General features: G+C 37.3%; 1 protein-coding gene across 3 annotated transcripts; it reads left to right on the top strand.

The window, feature by feature from the left end:
- LOC135683745 (uncharacterized) lies at window positions 1–23,533 on the top strand. Of its 3 annotated transcripts, none has more exons than XM_065199095.2 (23): window positions 1–238; window positions 5,352–5,427; window positions 5,988–6,053; window positions 6,413–6,484; window positions 7,576–7,629; window positions 8,371–8,479; window positions 9,006–9,073; window positions 9,384–9,446; window positions 9,792–9,842; window positions 10,167–10,213; window positions 10,540–10,877; window positions 12,370–12,845; window positions 13,743–13,833; window positions 14,123–14,175; window positions 14,417–14,672; window positions 15,054–15,365; window positions 17,237–17,398; window positions 18,794–18,819; window positions 19,039–19,077; window positions 19,461–19,524; window positions 19,985–20,329; window positions 20,999–21,062; window positions 23,396–23,533. In XM_065199095.2, the coding sequence occupies exons 1-22, from the start codon at window positions 189–191 to the stop codon at window positions 21,040–21,042; spliced, it is 2,862 nt and encodes a 953-aa protein (XP_065055167.2). In that variant the 5' UTR covers window positions 1–188; the 3' UTR covers window positions 21,043–21,062; window positions 23,396–23,533. The 3 variants fall into 3 exon arrangements, with proteins under 3 accessions (XP_065055167.2, XP_065055166.2, XP_065055165.2); XM_065199094.2 differs by having other exon boundaries at window positions 9,384–9,455; window positions 19,042–19,077; XM_065199093.2 differs by having other exon boundaries at window positions 9,384–9,455.
- Window positions 23,534–27,980: the final 4,447 nt, after the last annotated feature.

Raw genomic sequence — 27,980 nt, 5'->3', positions numbered from 1 at the left:
AGCTCAATGGACTTCTTTTGAAAGGCGGGCCTAAGTTGATCGATACGGCAGTGGAGGACACTAATCAATTTATCGTGTTTGTATTTGCTTCTTTTAATGGGAAAGCACAGACAATGAAGTGACAAAAATTGTATTTCTGTACATGGCATCATCAATCAGAGCCCAATCCACACCAGAGATCGTCCAGCATGAATTCAAAATCTAAAAAAGGCAAACCCGACCGAGCGACTGCCAACCGGTAACTGCTTTGATTATCATATGATTTAATTTTCTCTTACAAATAGTATGAGTTTGGTAAGTGGTTTGGAATACACTGGATGTATTATTTTTCTGCATGTAGTCATTCCTAGTATGGGTCTGCTGAGCGAAAAATAAACTTTTAAACCGGTTTACAGTAAAATTACGACATCGTCGATCCCACAACTTTCTTGAGGACTGGACCGTGCTAATGAACAGCACATCCAGTCCCCATTTCCCAAGTCACTTTCGAGTTTTCTGATCGCTTTTTTAGAATGAATATGTTCTGTTTAGGTCCTTCTGATATTACTCTGTGACGGATATAATGATGGAAATGGCATTGTCTGGGCAAACAGAAAATTAGGTTCTTCTTGTCAGCATGTACCTGCGGAATTTAGCCCTGTTGCAACCATTTTGTTTCGGAATTTTTGTCATCAAGCTCGAAAATCATAGACAGGTTTTTTTCGTGATACAATTGGTTTTTGTACTGTGTTTAAGAAATATTTCAAAGCTGTTTGTCGTTTTCCAACGCTAAGAACTAATTTTCCTTCACAGATAGGCCAATTGATCGTTTGTCAAATTCCTTCCAGACAGGCACATCAATGACACCCCTGCTATTCGGCTTTCATGTCGAAATTTTATAAATCAAGAAACAGTTAAATTACAACTGAAAAGTAATTTAACATGACAATTTGTAGTTGATATATTCAGGACTTTTACTTTTGAGGGGTTAAAAACATCTCGACATGTCTAAAGCTTATCATCGCGATAATTTGAAATAGAAACGGGCCATTACTGGACGCATCATCGCAAATTCAGATACTTTGGTTTATTTATAATATCTGCGCTTTGAACCAACATTTTTTGCGGAATACATGTCTTGTCTTTCTCTTTCAAGCTTTCGAGTCATTTTAGTTTTCAAATAGGAACTGTGGGTGAACACAGGAAAATATGCACATTTGTGAAAGTCAGATAGCACTAGAAATTATTAAAACCTGGCTGGCAGTGATTCATAAAGTTATTTTTTATCAACTAGTATGTTATTGTTATATGTGCTTGCAAGAGTAAACTTTCTTCTCTTGTAAAATCCTTTTTAAGCAGGTTATGAAAACATATCAGGCCTGGCCATTTGAGGAGAGCCATAGCTCTTGCTCCCCTCCAGACTCTCCTCAAATGCTGGAGGGGAGCTACAGATTGCTCTCCTAAATTGCCCTAAAAAACAAATTGATCTCCATACCATCTGGTTTTCCTTTTTCGGTTCTTATTTATCTTCAAATAGCTTACACTGGATATTTCTAGAAGAGCTGTTTACTGCTCCCCTGTTAAAAGTCTTGTGGCCAGGCCTGCATATGTTGGCAAAATGACTGCACCAAAGACTCAAAGAAAAAAACAAAATCTGCATTAAGAACAATTAACAGAGGAAGGCTAGGGTAGTCATGGGTAATGTCGGACACATTCAAGCATTTTGCCAATCTGTCAATGCCACTATTTCTTTTCAATAAAATTTTTTTTCTTAGAAAACCATATCTATAAGAAAATTTTTGATGAATTTATTCTTACATTACAGTTCCATAGTTTGTTGTTTTTCTGAATTCAACGCTAATCTCTACATGTGGGTGATATCGAGCATCCATGGGTAATGGCGGACAGGCAGATTAAACATAAAACAGTTTTGGTGATCTAATTAAGAATATGATATAAGGCCAGGGATAATGCAAGAGTTTAATTCTAAGGTGGGAAATGGTAATGATTTCCTGATAAATTTCTTTATTAGTTGAAAACATGCATAATCAAAGGTTTGGAAATTATGAGCTCTGACAAAAAAGCCGGGATCCTATCCGAACTTGTATTATTCATTGTTATCTTGCAAAAATCAATATTAAACTTGAAACCTGCCTTCTCTTGCTGGGAATAAGGCTAATTTATTCCGTCAGTAAAGGTTTTATCAAAATTTTCACTGACATGCATTCAAAACACATTTATTCATTAGTTCACACAGCAAAAGGGCTCAAAAAGAGAAAAAAAGTAAACATAAAAGGTACCCAAACATGCTTTTAAAAAGATTTTTTAAAATGTTCATGACAGATTCAAAAAAAACTTCCTAAGTAGTTTTGTCCTTATTACCCAGCATCCAGCATTATCCATGACTACACCATGTAGTAAACAAATATGACTTTTTTTATCCAGTTTCTGTGATACATTGGATGAATATGAACTTGAAGGTGATTTAGATGTATCTGAAGTTGTTGCAATACTATTATGGAATCAAACAAAGACAATAACAGAAAAGTATTCTCATTTAGAGCAAAAATATCATATTGCATAATGTGCCCTTTAATGCTGGAAGTTGTATCTTAAGCAGTTTGATGATTGCCGTTACCTGTCTGTTGTTAAGTGTTTGATGCTGCATAAGTAGAGCTTTACACATTTTTAGTGTATAGAATTGGATAGTTCTAAGTTGCTACTCTGAGTTTCACACTCATTTTGATCATCAGGCAACTGTGACCATATCCATCATTCACCATTCCATCCATAACCATTCACACCATCACCTCTCCATCCATTTTCTCTATCCACCATTGATCCCTTTTCTTTGCTAGCAAAGTGTGTAGACATTTTTATCATAAATTTGAAATATGTCACACAGACCTTGTTTATATAGCTAGATTATATCATGACGATCATTATTTTATTTGTATTGGTCATTAACAAATTTAAACCACATATGGCAATGTGAAGATTTTAACAGCCCAAATAAAGATAAATGGGTAAAAAAAGTAAATTTGCAAAAGGTTTGAATGTTTTCATGACAGCTTTAGCAAGATGTGAAATAAGCAAAGAGTTTGGTTATAGACCTTCGCGAATTCGATTTTATTGATTGACTTTCTCCTGGTATGGAGAGGATCTTCAGGGCTTACTCTTGAATGAAATGTATAAAGAGACTCAAAAGACTGATTTTATTTGAAACATCCAGGCATGTGGTGGTGTGACATTTTTGTGCAAAAAATTTTTGGTTATCAAGATAGATCTACGCAGAAATTGCCAAAACGAAAATGCTGACACCAATAATTTTGATGAAATTTATTTTGCTGAATCCTTAGCATTACTACTAACATTTTAACAAAAAACATGTTATTTCTGAAGACTTGAGAAAGTTTCTACAGAAGTCTAAACTGAACTTATTTAATTTATCAGCAAAAAACGACACTACAAGTACAGAAAAATTTAGCCATATCACAAACAGTTTTTATCAGTTTCAATAATAAATCCTTAGCAGAGTCATTAATGCCTTGGCGTTCATCTGGTTGTAATGACGGTTTTTGCGTGTAAATCCGTGTCCTGAGGGCCCTTGGTTATCAAGCATGACAGCTATTTTATGTACCTCACTGGCCAGATGTCGATACTCCATAAAGATAATGCAAAAAAGATAATGATAGGTCATTTTTCATTAATTTAAATGTCACCAAAGTCTAGATTTACACAAAGTGAAGTTTGAAGAGGGGGCTATATGGAGGTAGCAAAATTCACAAATCTGCTAATTTTTTATCGCATAATTGGGAAATCTGCTATTTTCTCTAAATTAGTTATCAAAAATGAAAATCTTATTCACAACACTTAATGTTCCTTATAAAATTCGGAGACAAAAATGTATGTTATATAGTCTTCTGTGTTTTGTGATTTGTTCACTGTAATGCCATAAAGCCTTGTTATCAAATGTAAACTTTTGCACAAATTTCCATTCCATTTTTTGCATCATAAAAAGCTCGTGTTTGCCAATGTCTGTTTTGCTGATGAAAAATAATTATTCCCCAAGAAATAATGATAAATATAAAGCGGGGAAAAAGTAGACCAAAATAACGATGAAAATTTATAGAAAAGTTCGTCATATAGAGGAAAATCATGATGAAGGGACATGCAATTTGGTTCGTAATAACAAGAGTTTGTAATATACCGAAGGAATTTGTATGGGGTTCAGCAGAATCCAAAGGGCCAGACCTATTTTTGTTATAATGGAAAATTAGTTATAGCCAGGTTTCATATTATCGGGATCCCACTGTAGGTTATTCTTATGATTATTTCAAAGTCATATTTAATCCGCAATCCTGATGAGGTGTTAGGCCTTTTTGAAGTGGCATGAAGTAATAGTACCAAGGAAAGATTTACATTTAAACCTGTCTCAAAAACCAACAAAACCAATCATTGATAGATAATTTCACTCTCAGAATAAAATAAGGCATGTGATATTTTGCACTCCTCAAATGCAGTAGGCATGCCCCAGGGCCTGAGCGTGCAACGGCACACCTTTCCAACAAAAGCCTGAAACTAAAAAAGTTGTTAACATTGAGCAAATTAGGAGGGCATCAAGGCACACATAATGATCACCTGTCTTTAACTGCTGCCTCCCATAACTGTGTGCAAGGTGAAATATTAGTTTTATGTTTAATTTGTTTTCAATTTCATTTCTCAACATATTGGATTCTCGTTGTTGTTTTGCTTTGTTCTACCTATTTCAATTAAAGTTAAAGTCATGAAAAGTCAAAGATGTGTAAGCATGTGATGTATTTTGTTTGAATCATACCTCACACTTTTTAAAATTTCTTAGCAAAAAGGGGATTCCCACTGATTTTAGGTTGTTGTTTGTATTTTACCTTCAAATATCTTATACATTTTATAGATAGCTTAAATTTAACTTTTCAAAGTAGCAATTTTGCCTAAAGTCATTATCTGTTAGTTATCATTTTGCTATTTAGCGTTTCTCTTCATGTGCCAAACATTTCTACAGAGAAAACAGCAAGTTTAAATAAATCATTTTAATATGATATAAAAGTGCTTATTGTGTTGCAAGTTTGTATTAAATTGTGTAATAAAAGTTAGGTTAAGAGAGTGCTGAATTGGCTTGAGTCACATAAAATAGAGCCACAATAATTTTTCTAGATCTCTCAATTTAGATACCTCAGCTTTCAAGTTCAAATAAAACATCGTTGTTTATTGTGTTTTGGAATTTTTTTAGTTTTAACAGCTTCTAAGCAAATAAAATAAACAATATATTATTTTAAACCATAGTTATGCTCTATCTAAGGTAAGCTAGGTTTAAAAAGATGCTATTCCTTTAGGCCAAACAGCTACAAAGGAAATAGGCAAGGACAAACACAGAACTATATTAAGACACAAAGCAGAGATTTTGCAAAGGTAAGCGTTAAATAGCTGTTATAACTTATTTTGCTGGCTAAAGATTTTTAAGCATGCCTGCATTTACAGATGCCTTTTTCAATGAATTCAATGCTTGATAATTTACAAGGTTGATGATGACCCTCATTTAAAGGCCAGAAACAATACCATTGCAATAAACTCAGTCTGGATGTGTTTTTTTAGGTTGCGTTGCTGTCATTTATTTTGTTGGATGTTTGATATATAGCATAATTGGGGTCTCTCATCTTTTAGCTTTGTTGGTTAGGGGTTAGGTAAATCAAAATAGATTTCATAATGTCTTTAAATTATTTTCCAAACTTTTATTCCTTAGATCATGGTAAAGTTTTAGCAAATTCATGCTTGCGATGGCAGCATTGTTTGAAGGGTTCTTAAAGGATTACCTCACAAAACATATTTTTCGGATTTTCATATATAATGTGAAGTGCCTCTTATTGCACAAAACATTTTTTTTGTTTTGCTTTTATTTAAAAGTCTGGGCATACTTTGTTAAGATTAGGCCACCTAGAAGTTTAATTAATCGGAATTTTATTATCTTTTAGCCACAAGATTCATCTTCACATGATTATAGCAATAGTTATGTTGGAGATTCAATATTGCATTTGGTGGTAAGTTCTTGGTTGTTATACAATTGCTATATGTGCTTTATTTTTCATGACTATTTTTACCCGTAACGAATTGTGTGAGAAAGTAATGGTTTTGCTAATGAAATTTGGAAATCGAGTTCAGTTCAAGATATTATTTTTTTTGAGCAATGAGAATTCTTCCAAACCTTGGAAGGATTGTTAGTCAAACCAATGTGATGATAGCTTTTGGAAACCAATGTGATAGTAGCTTGGGATACCTTGAAAATAATAGGTTAGGATTTCAAAATATTTACAGTTATCCAGTGGCTTTTTCCAGTTCTTTTGTTTCTTACTATTTAATTGACCCAAAATATCACGTTTTTATGCTGTTACATTTGCAGGGCTGTTCTGTGCATGTTCAAACTGTGGATGGGCAGATTTATGATGGGATTTTGGAGTCAGTTTCACCAAAAGTAGGTTACTGTTGACCCTTCTTAACATTGTTATTAGAGCTGCAGTGTTTTTGTGATTCCTGGGATGGCAAATTTATCTACTTAAACCAACTAAAAGTATATATATTTGAGTCTTTGTTGAGTACGGAAGGCTAGATCCCAACCACCTGTAGACTGAAATGGATATCAAGCTGCTACTAAATTGATTATTGTCAGATGGATTCAGTGAATTCTCAAGACAACATAGAATTGGAAATAAGGAACACCACAATTTGTATAAAAATGTAAAATTGTAAATAAACCAATATTCACAAGAATAATGCTATTTTCTCCCTTATATGGTAAATGCTAAACTGTTATTTTGTAGCTGCAAGGCCCTTTGAACCAACCACCCTTAGTCACTTTTAAATGGCAAATTCCAAACTTATTCACCCTATTTCTTTTTCTTTCTCTTCTTTCTTCACCTTTCTGTAATTCTTTTTATGAGATTCTTTCCATTGCTTAATGATGTGAGAATCTCTAATGGAAAAAGATGCTGAAAAAGACAGGGTAAATGCAGTTAATGCAAGTGTTTTATTGATGTGGATTGAAACATCAAACCCTCACAAGTTTGAAAACTCTAGCAGCAAAATACATGCCCCAGTTTTTTCTTTGCAAATATTCCCCATGTAACAATAAACAGCTTCCAGGGGATGATCTGGTGCTTATAACTATCTATGGTAATCAACATGTCATTGATATGATTGTTAAACATGAAATCAAAATGTCCTTTGAGTACCTTAAAGAATAATTTGTTGTTGTAGTGTGAATTGTCAGAAGCCATTTAAATATTTGATCTTTATGATAATTTTTTATTTGGTTGATGTGAGAGGAATCATGTATATTGTGTTTGGCATTTTATGTATTAGTATGCATGTATATGTATCTTGTCAACCTTTCTTCATCCTTTATCTTTCATATAATCGTCTAATATGGTTTCTTGTACTCTTGCTTTTGTATTTATTCAAAAAGCAAGTTAACTCTAGAGTGAAACATTGGCCTCTTTTTGTATTCCTTTTGTAAACATTCTTCATTTTAATTGGTGTAATTTCTATCTAAAACTTCCATTCTAGTTTACGTTTTGTTTGAGAAATGCACATCTTTTGGCAAATGCCAACCAGAGTAAGGTAAAGGTTCAGTTTCCGTTAATGTTATCATCTTTATTTTTGATCAATTTTTTAATGTAACAATGTGTCATAGTCTCATCTTTTTTCTCATTCTTACACTTTTTGGCAAATTTTCTCATATGCATCTTTTTATTTCTGGTTTACAAAAAAAAGTTTACAATGAATCAAACACTTAAGTATGAATTTCCTCCCCCCCCCCCACACTGAAAAAGCTTCCCCCTCGAATAAGCCTCCACCCTAGAACTACACATTGTCAATAAGCCCCCTCCAATTCTCGAGTTGGACCCATCCATTTGATGATTTTGCCATCTGAGGTTGCCTATGGCGTTTTATTGAATTACCGCAACAAATTCATACTTTTGGTAGTAATTAATTAAATGCTCATAAAGAAATTCCTACTGATATGAACGAGATCTTTTAATAATGTCTTCTCAATGTCTACAATAATTTTATAAGCCCCCCCCCTCGTATAAGCCCTCCCCCCTCGAATAAGCCCCCCCCTTGAATAAGCCCCCATCCAAAATATAAAAAAAGGATAAGCCTCCAGGGGGCTAACTCGAGGATTTACGATGTTGCATTTTGTTACTACTATAGATTTTGTTTGTCCTACCATAAGTCACTACCCCGGGTTTTCCCAACATTTTAGTTATATGTGGTTTCAGCGACTTTCTTTGCTTCACATTAGATATATGTTTTGCTTTATGAAAAAGGTTGTATATGTTTATTTGCGTTCGATTTTAGGAATATAATATTAATCCAACCAAAGGAGATCTATCAGATGTTAGTTTTGAACTTAGAAATGTTCTTTGCATAAAATGCAAGAATGTGGATTGGGATTATGCAAGAAAAGGTTTGTTTTTTCTGTACCTGCTTATGAGCTATTTATATATTGATCTTATTCAATATTTATTTTGTTTGTTTATTTTGTAGCTATTTTATTTTGTTCTGAATTTTGTCTTATAATAAAAGTGTATGAAAATCTGGATCTGTCCTGAAATAACTGCTTAGAAATGGAATAGTTAGGAACCATGCTCTTTGATTCAAGGTGACTTATTTCTGTCTTGCTATTGATGGAATGAACGGATCATGTGTTACCTCTTTGTAATTTAACCGCTTGTTTTCAAATTTCATTGGTTTAATTGATTTATTTGGTTTTTGCTTCTATTAGGGTATTCTTTGCTTTGCTATTTGAGTTTTCATTATTTTCTGGTTTAGGAGTAGTAAGGTACTTGACTTGAAACTCTTTCAAGTTCGTTTTAGGTATCTCAAGCAACATTCCAATAGTGTGTTATTTATCTGTTTATTATGTGACAGTTGAAATTGAATTATTTGGTATAGGGGAGTTGTGCAGTAACATGTAGTGAATAATTTTTTAGACACTTTTCTCACGGATGGTATGATATCGGGTGTTAATGGACCCTCTTCTACAGAGAGGGAGCTAGAGGTATGTACCTTTTTGTCTACAATGTTTCAGTGACTCCAGTTTCGTCACGAAATGAAAGCCTCTGCTTCAACCAATTGACAAAAAGTGGCCAAGATTAATGCAAATTGATGTTTGTTGCAAAAGATGAACTTCTTGATAAAGTTTGTTTTAACCGCTTTTTATTTATTCCTGATATGATATTTATTTTGGAAGGTTAATCATTCTCCGGGGAAGGAGAATATTGAGATGTATTGCGGTGGTGCTGTTTTTAGGAAATAATTCTTTTTCGTATTAAGTAAGTGTCATGTCCCTGCTTTTTCACCTGTTTTAGCCATGGCAAGACTGGAAAGACGACTCTTTGGCGCTTGGAGAACTAGAAAGAGCTGTTAATTTGGTGAGACCTGTATGTCCAGCTCTTTAGTAGTAGTAGTAGTAGTAGTACTATGACTGGTTTTTTTAATGATATCTCGATAAGCTAGGCCTATGTAAGCTTTTCAATCAACTCTAGTTGCATTTGCAAATTTCAGCAGGTCGAAAAACCAAATGTTACCCCAGACAAAGTTCCTGATATTGCATTAAACAATATGCTGAACTTTGGGTCTAGTAGCTCTGTTTTCAGATAATAGGCAAGAGTATCGTTGCTGAAAAGTGCCAGGTCAGTGATGTTCTCAATATATGATGTTATTTTTGAATATTTTTATGCGTTGGGCTCAATGCTGACTAAATTGATATTTTTCAGAGCAATGGTGGTGATTCTTACTCTGATCTGAAGAGAGCCAACGAAGAAAAGGTAAATTTTTTTATAAGTTTTTAGCACATAAATCAAGGCCACTTTCTAAATTTTAATGAAGAGGTTGTCCTGAGAAGTGCTGAGGGAGATGCTTTTCTGGAGTTTTGCACTCTACTTTGTTTGTATCGAGCAGAATTTCTTTGTTGTTCAACTAACACTGAAAAGTGCAACGACTTTTTGAGTCAAGACGTTTTTCTCCTTTAAAGATTGCACAATATTAGAGTAGACTACGATTTTTCCATTTTTCTAATACCGCAGCCCCTTAAGATCTTTCTATGCATCTTACTTAAGAGCAAAGTTAATGATTTGTTGCTTTGGTTTTAGTTCAATTATAAATCATCATTTAGTGAAGCTTCTCTTGGGCTATACATGTGAGTAAATCGTTGGATATTATTTTCTTTACAATCTATAACCGCTGTTTGTTGTGGTTTGACTAAACTCGGTCGTGATCTTCGTATCACAAGTATACATATATTTTTTATTTTCTATAACCCTTACGTTTATGAAGTGTCAGTTCCCATATTGATATCAAGAAATTTTTCATGTTTCTAAGAATACCAGATTTCAAAATGGTTCATACGAGAATAATTTTTAATTTATTGGGTATGCCAATTCCGTTTCTCGATAAACTTTCTGAACTATTTCCATTTGTCGAACGTTCCAACAGTAGGCTACTAGTTACGTTTGTGTTCAATAGGGATGAAATCGAGACACACGATCAAGAGGTTTATAAGATGCGAAGCCTTGAGGCTGAACAAATTGCACGGGAAATAGCAGGCGATGATACGCATGTTCACCATGACAAGCTAGATAGTGGGGCCTCTGAGGAGGATAAATTTAGCTCTGTGAGACGTTCCTTGCCGAACTCAGGACCGCTTCCCGGAAGAGGCTCGAACATGCAAGGTCGCAGTCGAGGAAGGTCACGAGGATCTGGTTTTCAGGGCTTCAAGGATGATGCAAGTGAACCGTCAGATAGTCAGGCGGATGGAAAATTGCGCAGAAACAGCAGCGGAGGTACGAGAAGGCATGAGACAGGTAAGAATTCGTTTGATTTATATCGCTAGTTGTGTCAATTGTCAATAAAACAATGCACATTAACTTACAATCTTTAAAGGAATTTGGAAATTTTTGATGGCCTTTAGTGAAGCATCGCTTGCATATACCGTAAATCCTTAAACTAAAAAAACACAAAGTGGGCAAGTTAATTGTGAAGACGCTGCTGTGCTAAGAGTTTCTTCAGGTACAAGTTATGTAAGAAGACACTTTCCAACCAGTTTCAAGGACTACACAAAAACTGAAAAATGGGGAAAATGGCGCGTTAGATGATTCTCTCGCGATGTATAGGTATGCTAGAAATGCAGAGATTGATTCTAATTACCCTGTTGGCGATAACCAGGGTAAAGTTTTCATGTCTGACCCTTGCGCTTTTGCGTAGAAGGCTAATTTTGGAGACACCACGGTCGGACCACAAAGGTTTTAACACGTTCGTGATTAAATCATTGTGGCATTTTTATTATATATATGTTTTATTTAGAATAATTAATAAGCCCCCCTTTCAAATAAGCCCCCCTTTCAAATAAGTCCCCCTTTCAAATAAGCTCCCCTTTCAAATAAGCCCCCCTCTAGGACTGAAAAAATAAGCCTCTTCGAGTCTTAATAGAGCTTTTACGGTAAATCAAAACAAATTAGGCCGAAAGATCATAGTCAACTGTCAATGACAATGTTAACGAAAGTAACTTCTCGTCGAGACCCTGTATTCTGATATTTTTCTTCATAAACATCTTCATAGCAAAGCCCAATCCTTCTTGCTGCCGCTCTTTACTGAGCTCATATTACGTACCAGACATCTTCTTAATACATAGACATTGGACCCCTATGTTCTTGATAATGGAGAGGTGGAAAATAGTCGCTAAAGCAAGGTTTTTGTAATCCAAGGGAGGGTTTAGAGATTTTTAAAGCTAACACCTAGAAGAAGAAGACAACAAGCAGCTTCAAGAAGGTCTTTATACAGTAGCGAAGCCAGCCAAAAATAATTGGTACTGCTGTATAGACAAGGTCACGCCCTTTTTCATTAGTTATAACATTTATGGAACAGAAAATATTACCTTTGGAAATCAGTGGTCCTGCTCAGCAGGACAAGCAGGAACTTCGCCACTGCCTTTATAACAAGGCGTCTGACAAATAAAAATCAGTTACTGTTAACGACGTTTTGCTAGACAATGAAGATCAAAGCTTTACATGTATAATTACTTTAAAGCACTATTGTCTGAACTAATACTAGTAGTAATAACAGGTTTTTCATGTTGTTAGCCTTTTCGGGCTCTCGCTTTCTGGCATAAAATCACATCATCAGTATTCATATTCCCTTTCTATGTTTCAGTTTCCGTAGTCTGCGCGCGCATTCTCTAATAGAAACGTTTGATGTGATAAGTTTTTGTACCAACTATTACCGATCAAAAACATGTCAAGCCAACAATTTTTGCACTTTTTGTAATTGTATCTGATAATTGTTGACTTCCACTTTTAGATGAAGGCACAGGGTCCCATAAACTTTATTCACAACTTTTTAAAGCCTCACCTGCTCAAGATCCGTCAAACCACGGGCGCTTTGTGGCTCCCTCGCAGCAGCCACAACCACAGCAGCACATGTCGTACCAGCAGGCAGCTAGTCAGCAGCATAGCCAGTCCTCTCAGAGCGAACATCACAATTCGCAGTATATGCAACAACAGAGACCAACAGATGGTCATCATCAGCCGAACTTTCCTCCTCGAATGCTTCAGCAGCAAGCAGGCAACCCTCGGCAACAAATGGCACCAAAGCAGCCTGTTGCGACCCAAGGAAGTCAAAATCTTCCTTCATCCCCGAAAGCCGAACAAAAGATTGTAACAGAAGTGGATGGAGAACCTAAAGATAAGGAAACTGTTTCGAGTGCACATGCTGCAGGCATTGAAAAAGTGTCTTCTCAGTCGCTCGTAGATTCAAGACCTTTGACGAAGGAAGCCGTGAGTGCATTTTTGCCCGTAACCTGCATATATGCTTCTTTTGTACTGTGCTATTGATTTCCATTTCATTATAAATTCATTGTACTGTATTGCTAATTATTTGCATCTCAAGTCTGTTCGTACAAGTCTGTTCGTAAGTCTGCAAGCAGATTAGGAATAGACAGTGTGGTCCAGGCATTTGATTCTATTTACAATTCTGCCTCTCAATCACGGAGTCGTGGCTAAGCTTCCCTTGATCAGCGGGCACTCCTTAGAAGTGCAACAAAGTTTTTCCTGCAAACGTTGGCTTCTCATCCCACTCTTCAACTGCCAAAAATTTTGAAATTTGACCTAGCGTTTGCATGTCACCGCGATTATTTCATGTTTCTCAAGAATTGGTGTTGGTATTCAATTTGTTTGTCTTTTTTAGGACACGTTTAAGACAACGTATTCAAAGAAAACAGTAATATTTTTGTTCTTTTTAGGTTCCCCCATACAGCATTAAAATAACGAGGAAATGTTTCAAAATGTTCGAGCTAATTTTGCTGGAAGATATTTCTTATTTTTTTTTGTAAAAATAGGCTTTTTCAAAATATTTCTTAAGTTGTAAGTTCTCTTTTGGTTTCCAATTCATAGCCACACGAAGACTGTTTTTACCTGTTTCACACTTGTGTTATAAAGAGTGGGCGCAAGTCTGAACGAGGCCCATTGAGTTTCCACTAACTGCCTATATACTCGCTCTTCTTTGCATTTAGGATGGTTTCTTTGATTTTCTAAAAGCCTTTATATCCTCTTCATATCTAGGCCATGATATCTAGTAGCGAGCAAGCTACATCTAGGCAAACAAAGTGAGCTTGAAAGACCTGTAGGATTTTTTATTAAGACGGCAAAATTAATTTAGTTCATTTTGTGTCTTAGATGAAGTTGTCATCAGAAATCCCAAAAAGCAAGAAGCATGAAAGAGAGCATCCGCTACAGAAGTTTGGAAAGGTGTATGCAGCTACACATGGTAAAATATATCTTATACTAAATTATATTTATTGTTAGTTATAATATAATACTTTTAACTGATTAGCTGATAATTCACAATACGTTAATTGAAAGTTAAATGATTATTATGGTAATAATTATTCCAAACTGTTAGTAAGTCTTGTAGCTTATAAGGCTTTTTCACTCAAGCAATCGTTCATTTTCCAATGAGATACAGAAATGTTATCAGTTTAAATGGTGTCTGCTTCACGAGTGTATATTTTAATTAGAATTGAGGTGATTGTTTATGGATTTTTAATTATTTACAGACAACACGCCGCGTCCTTTATTGAGTAATTTGAAATCGTTCAGGGAAGTTAAGGTTGGTACTTCTTTTCCTGGCATTCAGTTTTTAGCTAACGAGAATCATCTTTCTGAACTCATGATTTTTTCGTCAGATCTTTTACCGTTTTAAGTTTTTCGCATTTGACCTTACTCGATCAATTGCCCCTTTTGTTTAGATTCGAACTACAGAATTCACAAAACATTTTTTCGTCAGTTTCAATGCTTTAAAAATCTGTCACCTTACGGCGATTCTCATTTGAATACTTTTTTATTCAAAGATTGCGGGGGTTCCCCAGAAGCGGCCTAAAAAACCAAGCGAAGCCCAGGCAAGCGAGGCACGTGAGCATAGAGAAACGGACCAGGAAAAGATGGTAATACCCGTGAGTCCAGACTTCTCAACAAAACCAGAGACTGCAATAGTTGATGCAGAACAGGCTCCTAAGATGGAAAATCTGCAAATTGAAGAGGAAAAAGCTGAAGGAAAGGAAAATGTAACAGAGAACGTTGAGGGTTCTGTTGAGAAAAAGGCGACAGGTTGGCATTATTCAATGATACACTGAATACAACACTGCTTACATTTATGAGAAAGTTTGTTTACCATCCGTATTGTTTCTTATTGTAATCAATATTGACAGTCAAAACCATTTTGCAGAAGAATGGCATTTGCTCTTGCAACTGTTGTCTATGCGTCTTCCAAGAGCTTTGAGATAACATGTATATCTTTCAACAATACAAAAAGAACTGGACTTTATCAAGACTGTTCTACTGCATTTCTATTAACCTGCCTTTAATCTCCTTTTTCGGTCCTTTTACGCTTTATCCTGAAACCCTGCAGATTCTATTCCATTACATCTATTCCATAGACACTTACATTCGCACTGTCACAAGTATTAACTCAAGGTCGTTTTTTAAAAGATTTTAGCGCAGCTCAAATGGAGAGCCTTTCAGCCAAGGTTGCAGAGGAGACCAAGCTTGTAGGTGATGAACCAAAGAATGTTGAGTCGCGTCTGAATCCAAATGCCTCAGATTTCGTTCCGCGGGGAGCCACTGCATCGTCTGCTGCCTCCCAGCCTTTTGCCCAAGGTGCTGCACCTGCCTCCGCAAACACATACCAAGTGACCGCCACCAGCATGCCGTCAGGGGCTCTGAGCAACATTTCCGGCAACCGCATACCCGTCATCTATCAACAAGGACCGAATTCACGGTACAGAGCCAACCCTGCTTATAGTGAGTCATCTTTTAGCGTTGTTCCACATAGTTTTTCTTCTTTTCTCGTTAAAAGACGTTTCGCCCTTCTTGAATTATACAGACATTAATAGACCACTCCTGACATTTTCAGCAAAACTGGTTTTTACCATTTTTTAGCTTTAAAGGGGCTGTGTCTCAAGGGACATCCCGCGTGGCAACACGCCAGTTTGCGAAAGTTGTTTGGGTGTAACAACCTGCGTTCAATAGGAAAACCAATATGGAAGAAACGCACAATGTCCCGTGTATTTGGTTTGTTTACAAAACCGTGACACAGCCCCTTTAAGTAAGAGAATGCTTGAATTGTCCCCACCAATCGGCCAAACGCCCATTTTGCGTGGAGACTTGAACAACTGTAACAATTTCTTACCAAAATTTGTTACCACTATATTTTTTAAACATGGCTGAACTTGCTGAAACAATAAATCCAGGCTCCAGCCTGAATTCACACAATAGAAATCGTCTCATAATTTCTAATGCTCAGGAATCTTGCTTTGCTGCCGTTTAGAAAAGCAAAAAAAATGTTCCCCATAGTTGTCTGCTCTTAGAGGGTTCTTACTTTGAAAGAAGTAATTTTCAGCAACTAAAAGTCATCAAATTGTTTTCTCATTGAGACAATCAATTTGTTTTCTCTTACCTTCGAAAGATCTCATTTTCCAAAAAGTGCCAGCAAAAGTATACGTTCTTCTGTCCATCACCACAGATCCGCGAAAACTCTATGCTTCACTGTAACTTTTGGGCAAGGTCGCCCTGCCTGATTTAGACTTAATCGTTGGTTATAGCTTAGCCTTCTCTTTGTCAAAATTTTGTCAAAGGGAATGGCATCTAGAGCGCAGCTCATTTTCGAGCCAGGCACTTCATGGCCATTTCAATGGAGATCTTAGAGATCAATTATCTACGCCATTATCATTGTCTCACAATTGTTTGCCTGCGATCTGATACCAGTGTTGCCGCGAAAAAAGATGTGACCACTACAGAAAGAGATGTTGTATGAAGTTTTTGAAATGAACTTTGATAAATTTATTAATAGCAGGTCCAACCGCCATTGTGCCCAGTGTTAATGCCTGTTAGTATCTAGGCTTGTTCAGAATAAGGTTGCTAACTGCTAACAGACAACCAACCCTGAAATTCTTATCAATATGTAAAAAGATGCTGTGAATCCACACAATGTATTGCGGAGGATGGTTTTCAATCCGGCCAACTCGTAGTAAACCAAAACAGGCTTGTAGGTATTGTCCAGGATTTTTCATGAGTCTATAGCGATGTTGTAAATATTTCGATGCATTTTACGACCCTCCCTAAAACCTTTTCTTTGCAATTTTTTGCTGCCAACGATGGCGACCGCCTTCACTAAACTCCTGAACGATCTTTCCGCCCCCTCTCTACCCCCAACCTCCCTCAATAGCGAAGTTCCTAATTATCATTGTTGTGAAGTTTTATGATACAGCCGCTACAACGATGCTCAAAAAAACTGTCAAGTTTTACAAAGAATTACATGTACTATTTGAAAATTCTCTAACACGTCCTATCAGTAATTGACTACCCGCTCTCCCCTCATTTGAAGGTCTTACAATACGCCACAGATAGATAGATATGGATCAGCGTGCTTCCGAACTCTTGTACTTTACTGCACATTTCCAATACTTTGAAGGAAAATTGGAAGATATGTGTGGAGCCATTTTGACCCTTTGCCCCCCTCTGCGATGTCATCCCCAGCACGCCACTGTTGCATCTGACGGTATTTTTATAAGGCTAGTCTTTTGACTTTCCTCTTCAAACGGAGAAGCACCAGTTCAGTTCACATGCTGAAATTTAAACACCTCTGCAATTGTAATTTTTACTTCCTGTTTCAGCTGGCTATCCAGTGCAACCAGTGGTAGAGACATCTATAGCCTCTTCTGCACCCGTCTACCAAGGAGGCTATGTGCAGCAGCAGCAAGGAGTCCAGCAACAGCAACAACAACAACAGCAGTACCCACAGTTTATTTATTTCAACCCGCAGACGTCTCAACCAGGTTGGTCCTCAAGCTGCTTGCTATTCAGGCTCTCAATAAATGTGTAGTTTTAAATTATAATGAAATTCAAACGGTTATTACAGTTTCCAAAAGCATTAAGGACATATCCCCAATCTAGGAGATCTTAAACTCATTCTCCTTGAATTCGGTTAGTCAAAAAAAAGACGCATTACGACTTTAAGATTTTAGGACCTAAGTTTGTCACTGTCAGTTGCTAATTTTATCAAGGTTACGATGGCATGTATCTTCTTAACCTGGGTACCAGTCTCCATTGTTTTCTCGGAAATATAGTTAGAAATTGGTCACAGAAAATTTGTTTGTGCAAGGAATAGAGACTCTGGTTCGAAGATGACCAACCTCGTTTTGATTTAGCGAGCTAAGACCGACACCTTTGAAAACCGCCGTTTTAATGGGCAGTGGCCGCCTAGCAATGAGCCAGTGGTGTTGCGTGCAAAGAAGGGCCTGTTTAGAATCAATTCAAAGGAAACACGGAAATTTTGGAAGCCAATTTTCAAGGGGTCTGTTAGGCATTGTTTGCTGATTCAAGAAAAGAGTATGATAATTTCATTAGCTGATTACCAGGACAAGCCCATTATTTGGGTAGCACGGGGTTCATATGTGCCGTAGTATACAGGAAAAGAGAAACCTCCCCCTAAACTCCGACAATTCTTGCTGTTTTGGTAATAAATATTTCTCGTCTGCTGCCTCTAGACTAGCAGACTCTTGCCCAAGGAACAGGACTATGAATGTGGAGTTTCTGGCTCAATATGCATCCATGTAGGCCCGATGGAGATTCCTTGTCGGCACAGCTGCATACACATAGTTGTTTTCTGTGTAAAAGCAAAACAATTCTTTGCCTTATCATAGAATAATCAATAGTTGGCGAACTTTCGTGACTTGCATGTCGAACTTTTGGCGTTTGGTTCGGTGTTGTTGACTTGAAATGCACCTTGTTGCGTTCTCGGAAGGATTTCCTGTCGAGGATAGCCATTGTTTCTTTTATAAGACAACATCTGCCTTGAAGATGTTTGTGGTGGAGTTGCACCTATTGCGTAGAGAAAAGGCGATCGAAGAACTTTCCTGATTACATGATCCCAGAAATGGAATATTGCCAGCTCAGTCCAGAGCCACTTTCCTTCCCCTCCTCCGCATTCACTCATTCTTTGCCACCGCAGCTGTCTATAGCACTTTATCCCTGGATTTAACCGGCTCTGGTACCCCGGGTAGTATCTTCTTCGTAAGCTAAGCTCACGCAAGCACTTTTATTTTTCAAATAATTCTTCTCCACATTTCATATCAGCAACATGCACCTCAGATTGTAAATGTATCTTTCTCGCCCAAAACTACCTTTTCTACAAAACAACTTTGCAAATTGTCCCATTTTTTGCATTCTAGGTGCGATGATCCACGTGCATTCCCAGGTGAGTTGTTATCAGTAATTTCTGTAGCTACTTCTTGATCATTAATATTTGTGTTTGTATAAAGCCTTGAACCTTTTAGCCCAAAACCATGCAAGTCTATTCAGAATTAAACATCTACGCCCGACGTATTAAAGCATCGAGTTTGGTTATAGAAATAATTAATTATCGTTTATTTTTAAATTTTGGATTCCTCACCGAATATTTACCGTCTTTTCACAGCAGCAAACGATGTTGAGGTATCACGTTCCACAGCAGCAGGTAATTCGTGGTTTCAGTTGAAACGTTGTTTTTCATGCAGCCTAAAATTTCTTGCAATATGAATTGCTCAAAGATTTGATTGAAATAGCTCTTGCAGTCAATGTTGTCATTCTAATACATGCTAATATGGTATTATTGTTCACCTACAGTTACTAAATCTACTAATATTTTTAATCGTGTCTCTGCCTTTGACCAGCTTCCTCGTGTTATTTTGGCCAAGGTTGGGCTGAACACGAATCTTGTCAGTAATTACCTTGGTTCTCCAACCTAGTGGATGGCTGCTGTCCAGTTAATTATTCTTGCTTAGATTTTTCATAAAATCTCTTTTTATTTTTTGTTCTGAAACCCAATTCGCAATAACTTGCAATAAAATTTTATTCTAGAATCAGGTTGGCCATCCACAGATCATGCCTCCAGTGTTTCAAGAGAACACACCTGTTTACTTGGGTGCGTTTTTTTAAATGTGCTGCTTTCTCCATACTCTGCTTAGAGCATCATCATTGTCATAGTGATCCAGTTCTATTCCTAGCAATACAATGTCTTAAGTTTAGACTCTTGTGTTTTTTATATCAGCAGTAAGCATGCAAAGTAATACTGAAAAAATAAAAAAGGCCGTGTAATGAACACTTGTTGATTAAACATGGCCTAGTTCAAATCTTTATATTTTTAAGTAATCTTATCACTATTCCATTATTTCGCTCCAATTTCGTACCGCGAGAGTTTTCCCATATTTGTTCTTCGTACCTGGTAAGATATTTTGCCCTCTGTCCTTTCCGACATGTGGCTATCAAGGAACAGGGAGGGGTTTTGCTTCCTTTTAAAATATATTTCAATTGCTTTGCACAGCAGAGAGAACATCTGCATCCTGCCATGTCATGTCATCTTCATTTGTCTCTTCTAATTTCAGTTCCTGGGGGAAATCTAATAATGCAGCAGCCGCAACATCAGCAGCAGCCCCAAATGCATGCACAGGCAGTTTCAATGAACCACCCATCAAATCCGTCAACCCCATCACCCCAAGCGCCAGTGCACTTCTTGGTACAACAGCCTTCCCAGCAGTACCCGTCCATTACTTCACCTTTGTCATCGACGCCGCAAGGTACTCCTCTCTCCCATGGTATGCAAAGACCTCCAACTCCTTCGCAACACCAGATTCATCCGTCTGCCACCCCGCCGCTACATATAGGACAACAGCAGACATATAATTATGTGCCCAATGCTGTTCATAATATTCAATCACAGCCATTTCTAGGTAGGTACTCCAGGTGCTTAGTATATGACATTTCTTTTTGCCATAATGATACACATACAACGATTTCAGTCAATTATTTTGTTTCTCAAACCGACTTTTTAAAAAGCGTATAGCAAAATAGGCTTTTTAGCTTGAATTTAGTAGTTTTGACTCTGATTAGAAAGATCAGTTTTCAATTAGATGATAAATAGATGAGAGCAGACAAATTAGGGATGTCCAATGCATAATTGAGTATCAGTGAAAGCGTTTAAAAGTCTTGCAAAAATTTTTGAGCTTTTTTCACAACATTAGGCAATCAATTTTACCACCATCTAAAGAATATAAAACGGTATATTTAGCAGCACGAAACTTTATCAATATCCTACCTAACCATGTTTTTATTCTGAAGCATTTAATGTAATACGGCTTAGTTAAGGAGGCTTTAATCACTTATATGGCTAATTCATCAAACAATTCAAGTGTCTTTCTGTCCCTTTCATGCCACTCCTGTTTCTCGTGCGGCTTTGGAATTTCCATTTATCTTGTATTCCTGGCTCTATCCCCTTTTAAATTGAAAACATTATAAAGTTAGATTTGTTCACTTAGCTTTAATCGTGTTATTGATATGTTATGTGGAGCTGTCCACACTTGCTCGTTGTATTATTAGTCTGAATTATTGTCCTTTTTTAGCTCCTCAACGTTCCCACGGCCATATGCAATCATTTCAAGGGTAAAAAGCCAAAAGAACCTTTACGTAAGTCAAGTCCTTCTTCTTGCAATGATGTGCTGGTACAACTGCCTTCTTGGTCTTCTCTTATAGTTGTTTATCTCTATTTGCCACTTGGACACTGTGGCATTCTAAGACCTGGACTTGCATTGTCACTTGGACACTGTGGCATTCTAAGACCTGGACTTGCATTGTCACTTGGACACTGTGGCATTCTAAGACCTTGACTTGCATTGCCACTTGGAAACTGTGACATTTTAAGACCTTGACTTGCATTGTCACTTGAACACTGTGGCATTCTAAGACCTGGACTTGCATTGTCACTTGAACACTGTGGCATTCTAAGACCTTGACTTGCATTGCCACTTGGACACTGTGACATTCTAAGACCTGGACTTGCATTGTCACTTGGACACTGTGGCATTCTAAGACCTGGACTTGCATTGTCACTTGAACACTGTGGCATTCTAAGACCTGGACTTGCATTGTCACTTGGACACTGTGACATTCTAAGACCTGGACTTGCATTGTCACTTGAACACTGTGGCATTCTAAGACCTGGACTTGCATTGTCACTTGAACACTGTGGCATTCTAAGACCTTGACTTGCATTGCCACTTGGAAACTGTGACATTTTAAGACCTTGACTTGCATTGTCACTTGGACACTGTGACATTCTAAGACCTGGACTTGCATTGTCACTTGGACACTGTGGCATTCTAAGACCTGGACTTGCATTGTCACTTGGACACTGTGACATTCTAAGACCTGGACTTGCATTGTCACTTGAACACTGTGGCATTCTAAGACCTGGACTTGCATTGTCACTTGAACACTGTGGCATTCTAAGACCTTGACTTGCATTGCCACTTGGACACTGTGACATTCTAAGACCTGGACTTGCATTGTCACTTGGACACTGTGGCATTCTAAGACCTGGACTTGCATTGTCACTTGAACACTGTGGCATTCTAAGACCTGGACTTGCATTGTCACTTGGACACTGTGACATTCTAAGACCTGGACTTGCATTGTCACTTGAACACTGTGGCATTCTAAGACCTGGACTTGCATTGTCACTTGAACACTGTGGCATTCTAAGACCTGGACTTGCATTGTCACTTGGACACTGTGGCATTCTAAGACCTTGACTTGCATTGCCACTTGGAAACTGTGACATTTTAAGACCTTGACTTGCATTGTCACTTGAACACTGTGGCATTCTAAGACCTGGACTTGCATTGTCACTTGAACACTGTGGCATTCTAAGACCTTGACTTGCATTGCCACTTGGACACTGTGACATTCTAAGACCTGGACTTGCATTGTCACTTGGACACTGTGGCATTCTAAGACCTGGACTTGCATTGTCACTTGAACACTGTGGCATTCTAAGACCTGGACTTGCATTGTCACTTGGACACTGTGACATTCTAAGACCTGGACTTGCATTGTCACTTGAACACTGTGGCATTCTAAGACCTGGACTTGCATTGTCACTTGAACACTGTGGCATTCTAAGACCTTGACTTGCATTGCCACTTGGAAACTGTGACATTTTAAGACCTTGACTTGCATTGTCACTTGGACACTGTGACATTCTAAGACCTGGACTTGCATTGTCACTTGGACACTGTGGCATTCTAAGACCTGGACTTGCATTGTCACTTGGACACTGTGACATTCTAAGACCTGGACTTGCATTGTCACTTGAACACTGTGGCATTCTAAGACCTTGACTTGCATTGCCACTTGGAAACTGTGACATTTTAAGACCTTGACTTACCTGTTTCAGATTATATCTAACAACCCATTTCTGGGAAACAAAATGTCACTGATGTTGATTTCACGATGCCGGTCAAAATTACTTGGAATACCCGGCAATTTGTTTTGTGTTTTCTCATTTTTCATTTCTTTTCTCAAATATTGCTACTTTGGTCCCCTTGCCCCTTGAAAAATGTTGATAGTCTGAACAAATGTGATAAAGCCTACAGGAGAAAGTACTCGCCTGTTCTTCATTGTTTTATAGTTGTTTTTCAGTAAAATTGTTTTAAGGTGAATTGCTAAGTTTGTTTTTGGAAAATAGACGTTATTGTGTAAAGACTTTTTGCGGGTTTATAGAAGCATCAGCATTAGAGTACCAGAGAGCTGTTGTCTTGATCTCTGTCTCCTTTTCTCCTGATGACACGTGTTCAAGCTTTCAAGTTTGTCATTTGACTCAGCTTAAAATTCATTTAAACTTTGAGTTATTTGATACTGTTCCCGGTCATGATAATTTGTATACAGTTCCACGATTTTTTTGCACAAAGTTTTTTTTTGACCTTCCTGGTATAATTATATTTTCTCCTTTTCTTCTACAGAAGAGGTGGAGACATGACTGCAACAAAATCAATAAAACATGACTTCTTTCTGCATTATATAGAATAAATTATCTTTTTGAATACTATTGATAATGAATTATCAGTCAGTTCATCTTTTAATATCAATGTCTGGTTTTCTTTGCCTGTGTTTTTTGATATGCAGCTGGTCTATATATATTAGTGTTTAACAAAGAGCGCTGCTCGCTGCCAAGAAAACCTCCTTGTAATTGCTCTGACTTGGAGTAAAAATGCATGGAAACTTATGTCCTCTGTACCCATGATTTAGTCTGTCATCCGTTGCCAGCGATGAAGAACTTTTTTGTGAATAAAACTCACTGTCTATATTGAATGTTTAAGGGCATATGAAACGAATTTTTCTATTGGCCAATTTACCCAATTTGACGTCCCTGAATAAGAAAATCTTGGTTAAATTTTTGAAATGTAACAGCAAGACACCAAAATTAAACTTTAAAACTCAAATTTGGCGACTTAAAGTGATACGGGGGTCTGGGACAAGAAGACAGGAAGTGACGTATTAGGTTTGACATATTCTTGTCCTTAAAAGCCTTGAAACCGTAGTAAACCTATTGACGGAGGAGTCGTATCGTATGCTAGTACCGTTCGGATAAGTTTTCGAATGAATTATGTGAGAATGCCGTTTGACATTTTGGGTGGCATTGTTTAGCTTTACTAGCACAGAACACGGGCATCCGCCAAATGGAATCATCAAGAGTCATATTTTAAGTTTAATTACTAGTGCACCCCTCTTTGTATACAGGCCCAGGGGCGATTCCTCCATTGCCCCCTCCCCCACAATTGGTGAGCCTGCATTTCCATATGAACGCTTAAGACTGATTCTTCTCCCTCGTCTTCTCCCATTATACGACGTTCATCTTCGTTACTGGCAAATTAGTAGACCAAATAAAATTTGTCATAACTACATTTTGATCATCCTCACACATGATATTTCTGTATAAATAGTATATAGTTATCTACGTTCTTGTATTCCTGCTATGCAATTGTTGAGACCGAGCTCAATACTGAAGCCATTGGCAACTGATTTATAAGAAGCCCCTTAAAAACCTGGCATCAAGTACACTTGTCTAAACAAAGCACATAGGGGCATTTATCAGTTGGGTTCTGCATCCTATCATGTTTAGTGTATCAAACTACGTGCTTTTGAAATATTACATGCTTTTATCGTGTTTTTCAATTGATTTATGTAAAAACCCCTTTATATTCCTTGAATCGAGTACCCCTGGCTAAAAATAGCTTAAAGGGAGTCCCAGTTGGGGGCGCATCCAAAATTTTTCAGTGTTTCAAACCATGTATTTTGCAACCGATTTATGGAAAGTTTTCAGCGTAACAAACTACAATGCCTGCCAAAAGTACTTGGAACACCCGACTATTTACGCTGCATTTGATATTTTTCATTCCTTTCATGAAAAAAAATTACTTCTTCTGCTCCCTTCACCCTAAAATGATGTTGATAATTTAGAGAAATATCATAAAATAAGCGCAAATAAAAGGGCTTTCTAAAATCCTAACCCGTTTGATAGTAAACCAACATTGTTCTGTAGGGGAGAGGGGGGTGATTGATTTTGACCTTGGAAATTGACGTCGGTGTTCCAAAACTTTTGGCAGGCATTGTATGTACTTTCACTAATTTCATGCTTTCATCTTGATTTGCACGATTTCTTTGCTAACACCCTTTATGCTAACACCGCTATGGTCCAATGACTTTCGAAGGGATATGTCAAACCTATTACGTCACAGCATCGATCATATCTCGTTCTAGTGGCATCATTTTTGAATGTCAATTTTTAGGGCTTTCGGGCGCTTTATTTAGCTAATTTAAGTCAGAGAAAGGAATGGACAACCGCATTAAGTCTACAAAATATGTGACAACCGCATTTCGCTCCATACGACCTTCAATCTTGTAGACAGGGAATTTTGTAAAAAAAAACTAGCAAGCTGTCTAACCTCAAATTTTATTTCATACACCAACTAAATCGACCATGGAGATTTCAAATCCAAGATGGGCCAAAAAAATTTACACCGGGAGTTGCTTGTTTTTGATGAAGCCATCATAAATTGATAAAAATTCTTTAAAAATTAGCCAAAGACTTGACCTCAACTTTTATTGCATTTTTCAACTAAATAAACTATGCAGATTTAAAATCCAAGATTGAATGGAAAATGTTTTGAACAGAATTCAAATTTTTTGATGACGTCATCAACTTAGGAAAATTCACTTTGAACTGCATTAATTGTCTTATCGCAACTATTTTTGTCAACCAAGTTCCATATTTGCAAAGCACATATTCAGTGCTTTTGAAGGATGTATAGAATTACTATTTTCCTACTTCTAATCGTTTTTTGCATGACGTTATCATCATTTTATCACGTCATAATCCTTGTTGTCAAGGTAATATTCTATCTGGCGCTTTGGATTCCCCGCCAAGGTGCCAAATGAGCACAACAGTTACAAAGAGAACAAAACCCTAATTTTACCAGATTGTAAGGGTAACTCTTGGAATTTCCCCCAAACATGTTCTTGAAACATTTTTATTTAGTTTATCTGCTTGGATTGGCTTCGAAGAGACAGTCAATCTCGTACGAGAGTCGGTCCAACTTTTCCTGACACCCCCATGAAAAATTATTTTATTTGGGACCCTGTGCTCACGTGGGGGTCAGTCTATCCTTGACATACAAGGTTAAAAAATATAAGAGCACAACGAGACTGCCAATCTTTTCAGGAAAAGACAAAAATGCTCTTGAATTTCGGGATTTGCTTTCAACCAACATACAGTAAATACCCTCATTTAAAAACCCCCTTGTATAAGAAAAGAGCCTCATTTTCTTCAAAACGTGCTTATTTTAAAAGAAACAATTTTGGCCTAAATTTAAGATATTTCTTATTTTCAAGTATAAACATGTGTGTATTCTATTGATATGAAAAATTATCCTGTAGAATATGTATCATACACTACTATCAATACACATGTAATATTAAATAAACATATGTAACATAGAAGCTACTGTCAAATAGCTTGACTTGATTTGACTTGACAGTATCTATTGATAAGAAACCTGGTGATTTGATAAGAAAGTCTTTGTAATTTGTCTTTAATGAAGATGAAAATTCGCTTTAAAAGCAGGAAATGAGACACATCACAAGAGACAGACAGAAATAAAATATCTTTTCGCATGTTCATATTGTAATTGGTAAACTTTCAGCCTGTTTAAACAAACAAACAGATCAGCCCGTCGCTTGAGATAATATTCTTATTTGAGCATACTGTTTCTACAGCGATACCATAGACTCCGCTGGTAGTTGGAAAGTAGGGACGGGGGGAGGGGAGTGAATTTAAGATGTTGCGAGGGAATTTAAAAACTCATAACAATAGCTTTTGCAAGGATTAAAGATGGGTATACAGCATAGCTTTGTTTTTCTAATTGTATTTCTCTAAATGCTTATTGTATGCCAGTAAGCAATTAACGCCATTTTTTTCCTTAAAGCTCTATTAATGATAGTTTTTGCGCTGGAGATAGGTGTAAACCCCCACTTTTTTCTTCAACCGAACCTAGAACCGATTTTTTCCACTTGTCAGGAGCCAGTGTTCTAAAATCTTGCCAGAATGACTTTTCATATGCCTGATTATATGGAATCAAGCTGGCCCGGTAAGAGGCCTGGCTCGTTTACCGAGGCGGAATTTACGTTACGGCTGTATTTGCCTGCGCATTACAGTTCTGCGCATTGTATCTGAAAAGGTTGGAAATGTAGAAGTTAAATGACGCGGCATCATCGTGGAGTAAGTAAAACAATGCTTATCTTGAAAATTGTTGAATTCCATCGTCGCTTTAAACTCCTTCAAGCTTTCGAGCAACTTTCTAATCATTATTCCATTTAAACTTTGCTGCTGTTGACACAGACTTCTTTTCTGAGGCTTTTCCGTTACGTTTTGTAGCAGCAGCAGCAGCAGATTTACTGACTTTGTCGGTCATTTTGATTCTTGTGACACGTCATTGAAAAGAAACTGCGCATGCTTCAGTGTGTGTTTTCAGCCCGCTCGCCAGGCTGGCTCGGCTTGATGCGATTACATGGAAACGAGCCAGCCATTTTGGCGAGCCAGACCGCTTACACGAAAGCGAGCCAGCTCGCTTGCCGGGCTGGCTCACTTCCATGTAATAGCAGCTTACTTTTCACTTGCAACAGACCATAGACGTGAGCTGGCCCGTCTGCCGAGCCAGCCCGCTTACCGGGCCAACTCTCCCCATGCGATCAGGTCCTGAATAGGTGTACGTTCTCTGCACATTTTAGCTTGAGAAGGATTTTTTCAAAACAGCGCGTGGTTCACTTGATTTCATTGCCGCATTTCCATGTCAACACCTTTTTGGTGTAATTTCCATTCTTTGTGTTAGTTTTCTCGTCGCTAATTGGCACCACTTTGGTAGTCATCCATTATCTTGTTTCGTGCATGGTTTTACAATTCCACGCTCAAACTCAAACCCGTTCTGCTATGTTTTTAAGTGGCGTAGCCAGATACCAGTGGAGTGCCAAATACAGTCATACAATTTTCCT

This window comes from Rhopilema esculentum, chromosome 7 (assembly GCF_057945365.1).
Source record: "Rhopilema esculentum isolate cy_ngs chromosome 7, ASM5794536v1, whole genome shotgun sequence".
Taxonomy (NCBI): Eukaryota; Metazoa; Cnidaria; class Scyphozoa; order Rhizostomeae; family Rhizostomatidae; genus Rhopilema; species Rhopilema esculentum.
This window is presented reverse-complemented; position numbering and strand designations above follow the sequence as displayed.

Excerpts from the sequence above, each read along its gene's own strand:
- LOC135683745 (XM_065199093.2), top strand. The coding sequence starts at position 189 with ATGAATTCAAAATCTAAAAAAGGCAAACCCGACCGAGCGACTGCCAAC. Across the intron at positions 15,366-17,236 it reads CAGAGCCAACCCTGCTTATA|CTGGCTATCCAGTGCAACCA; the intron begins GTGAGTCATCTT and ends TTCCTGTTTCAG. Across the intron at positions 19,078-19,460 it reads ATCACGTTCCACAGCAGCAG|AATCAGGTTGGCCATCCACA; the intron begins GTAATTCGTGGT and ends ATTTTATTCTAG.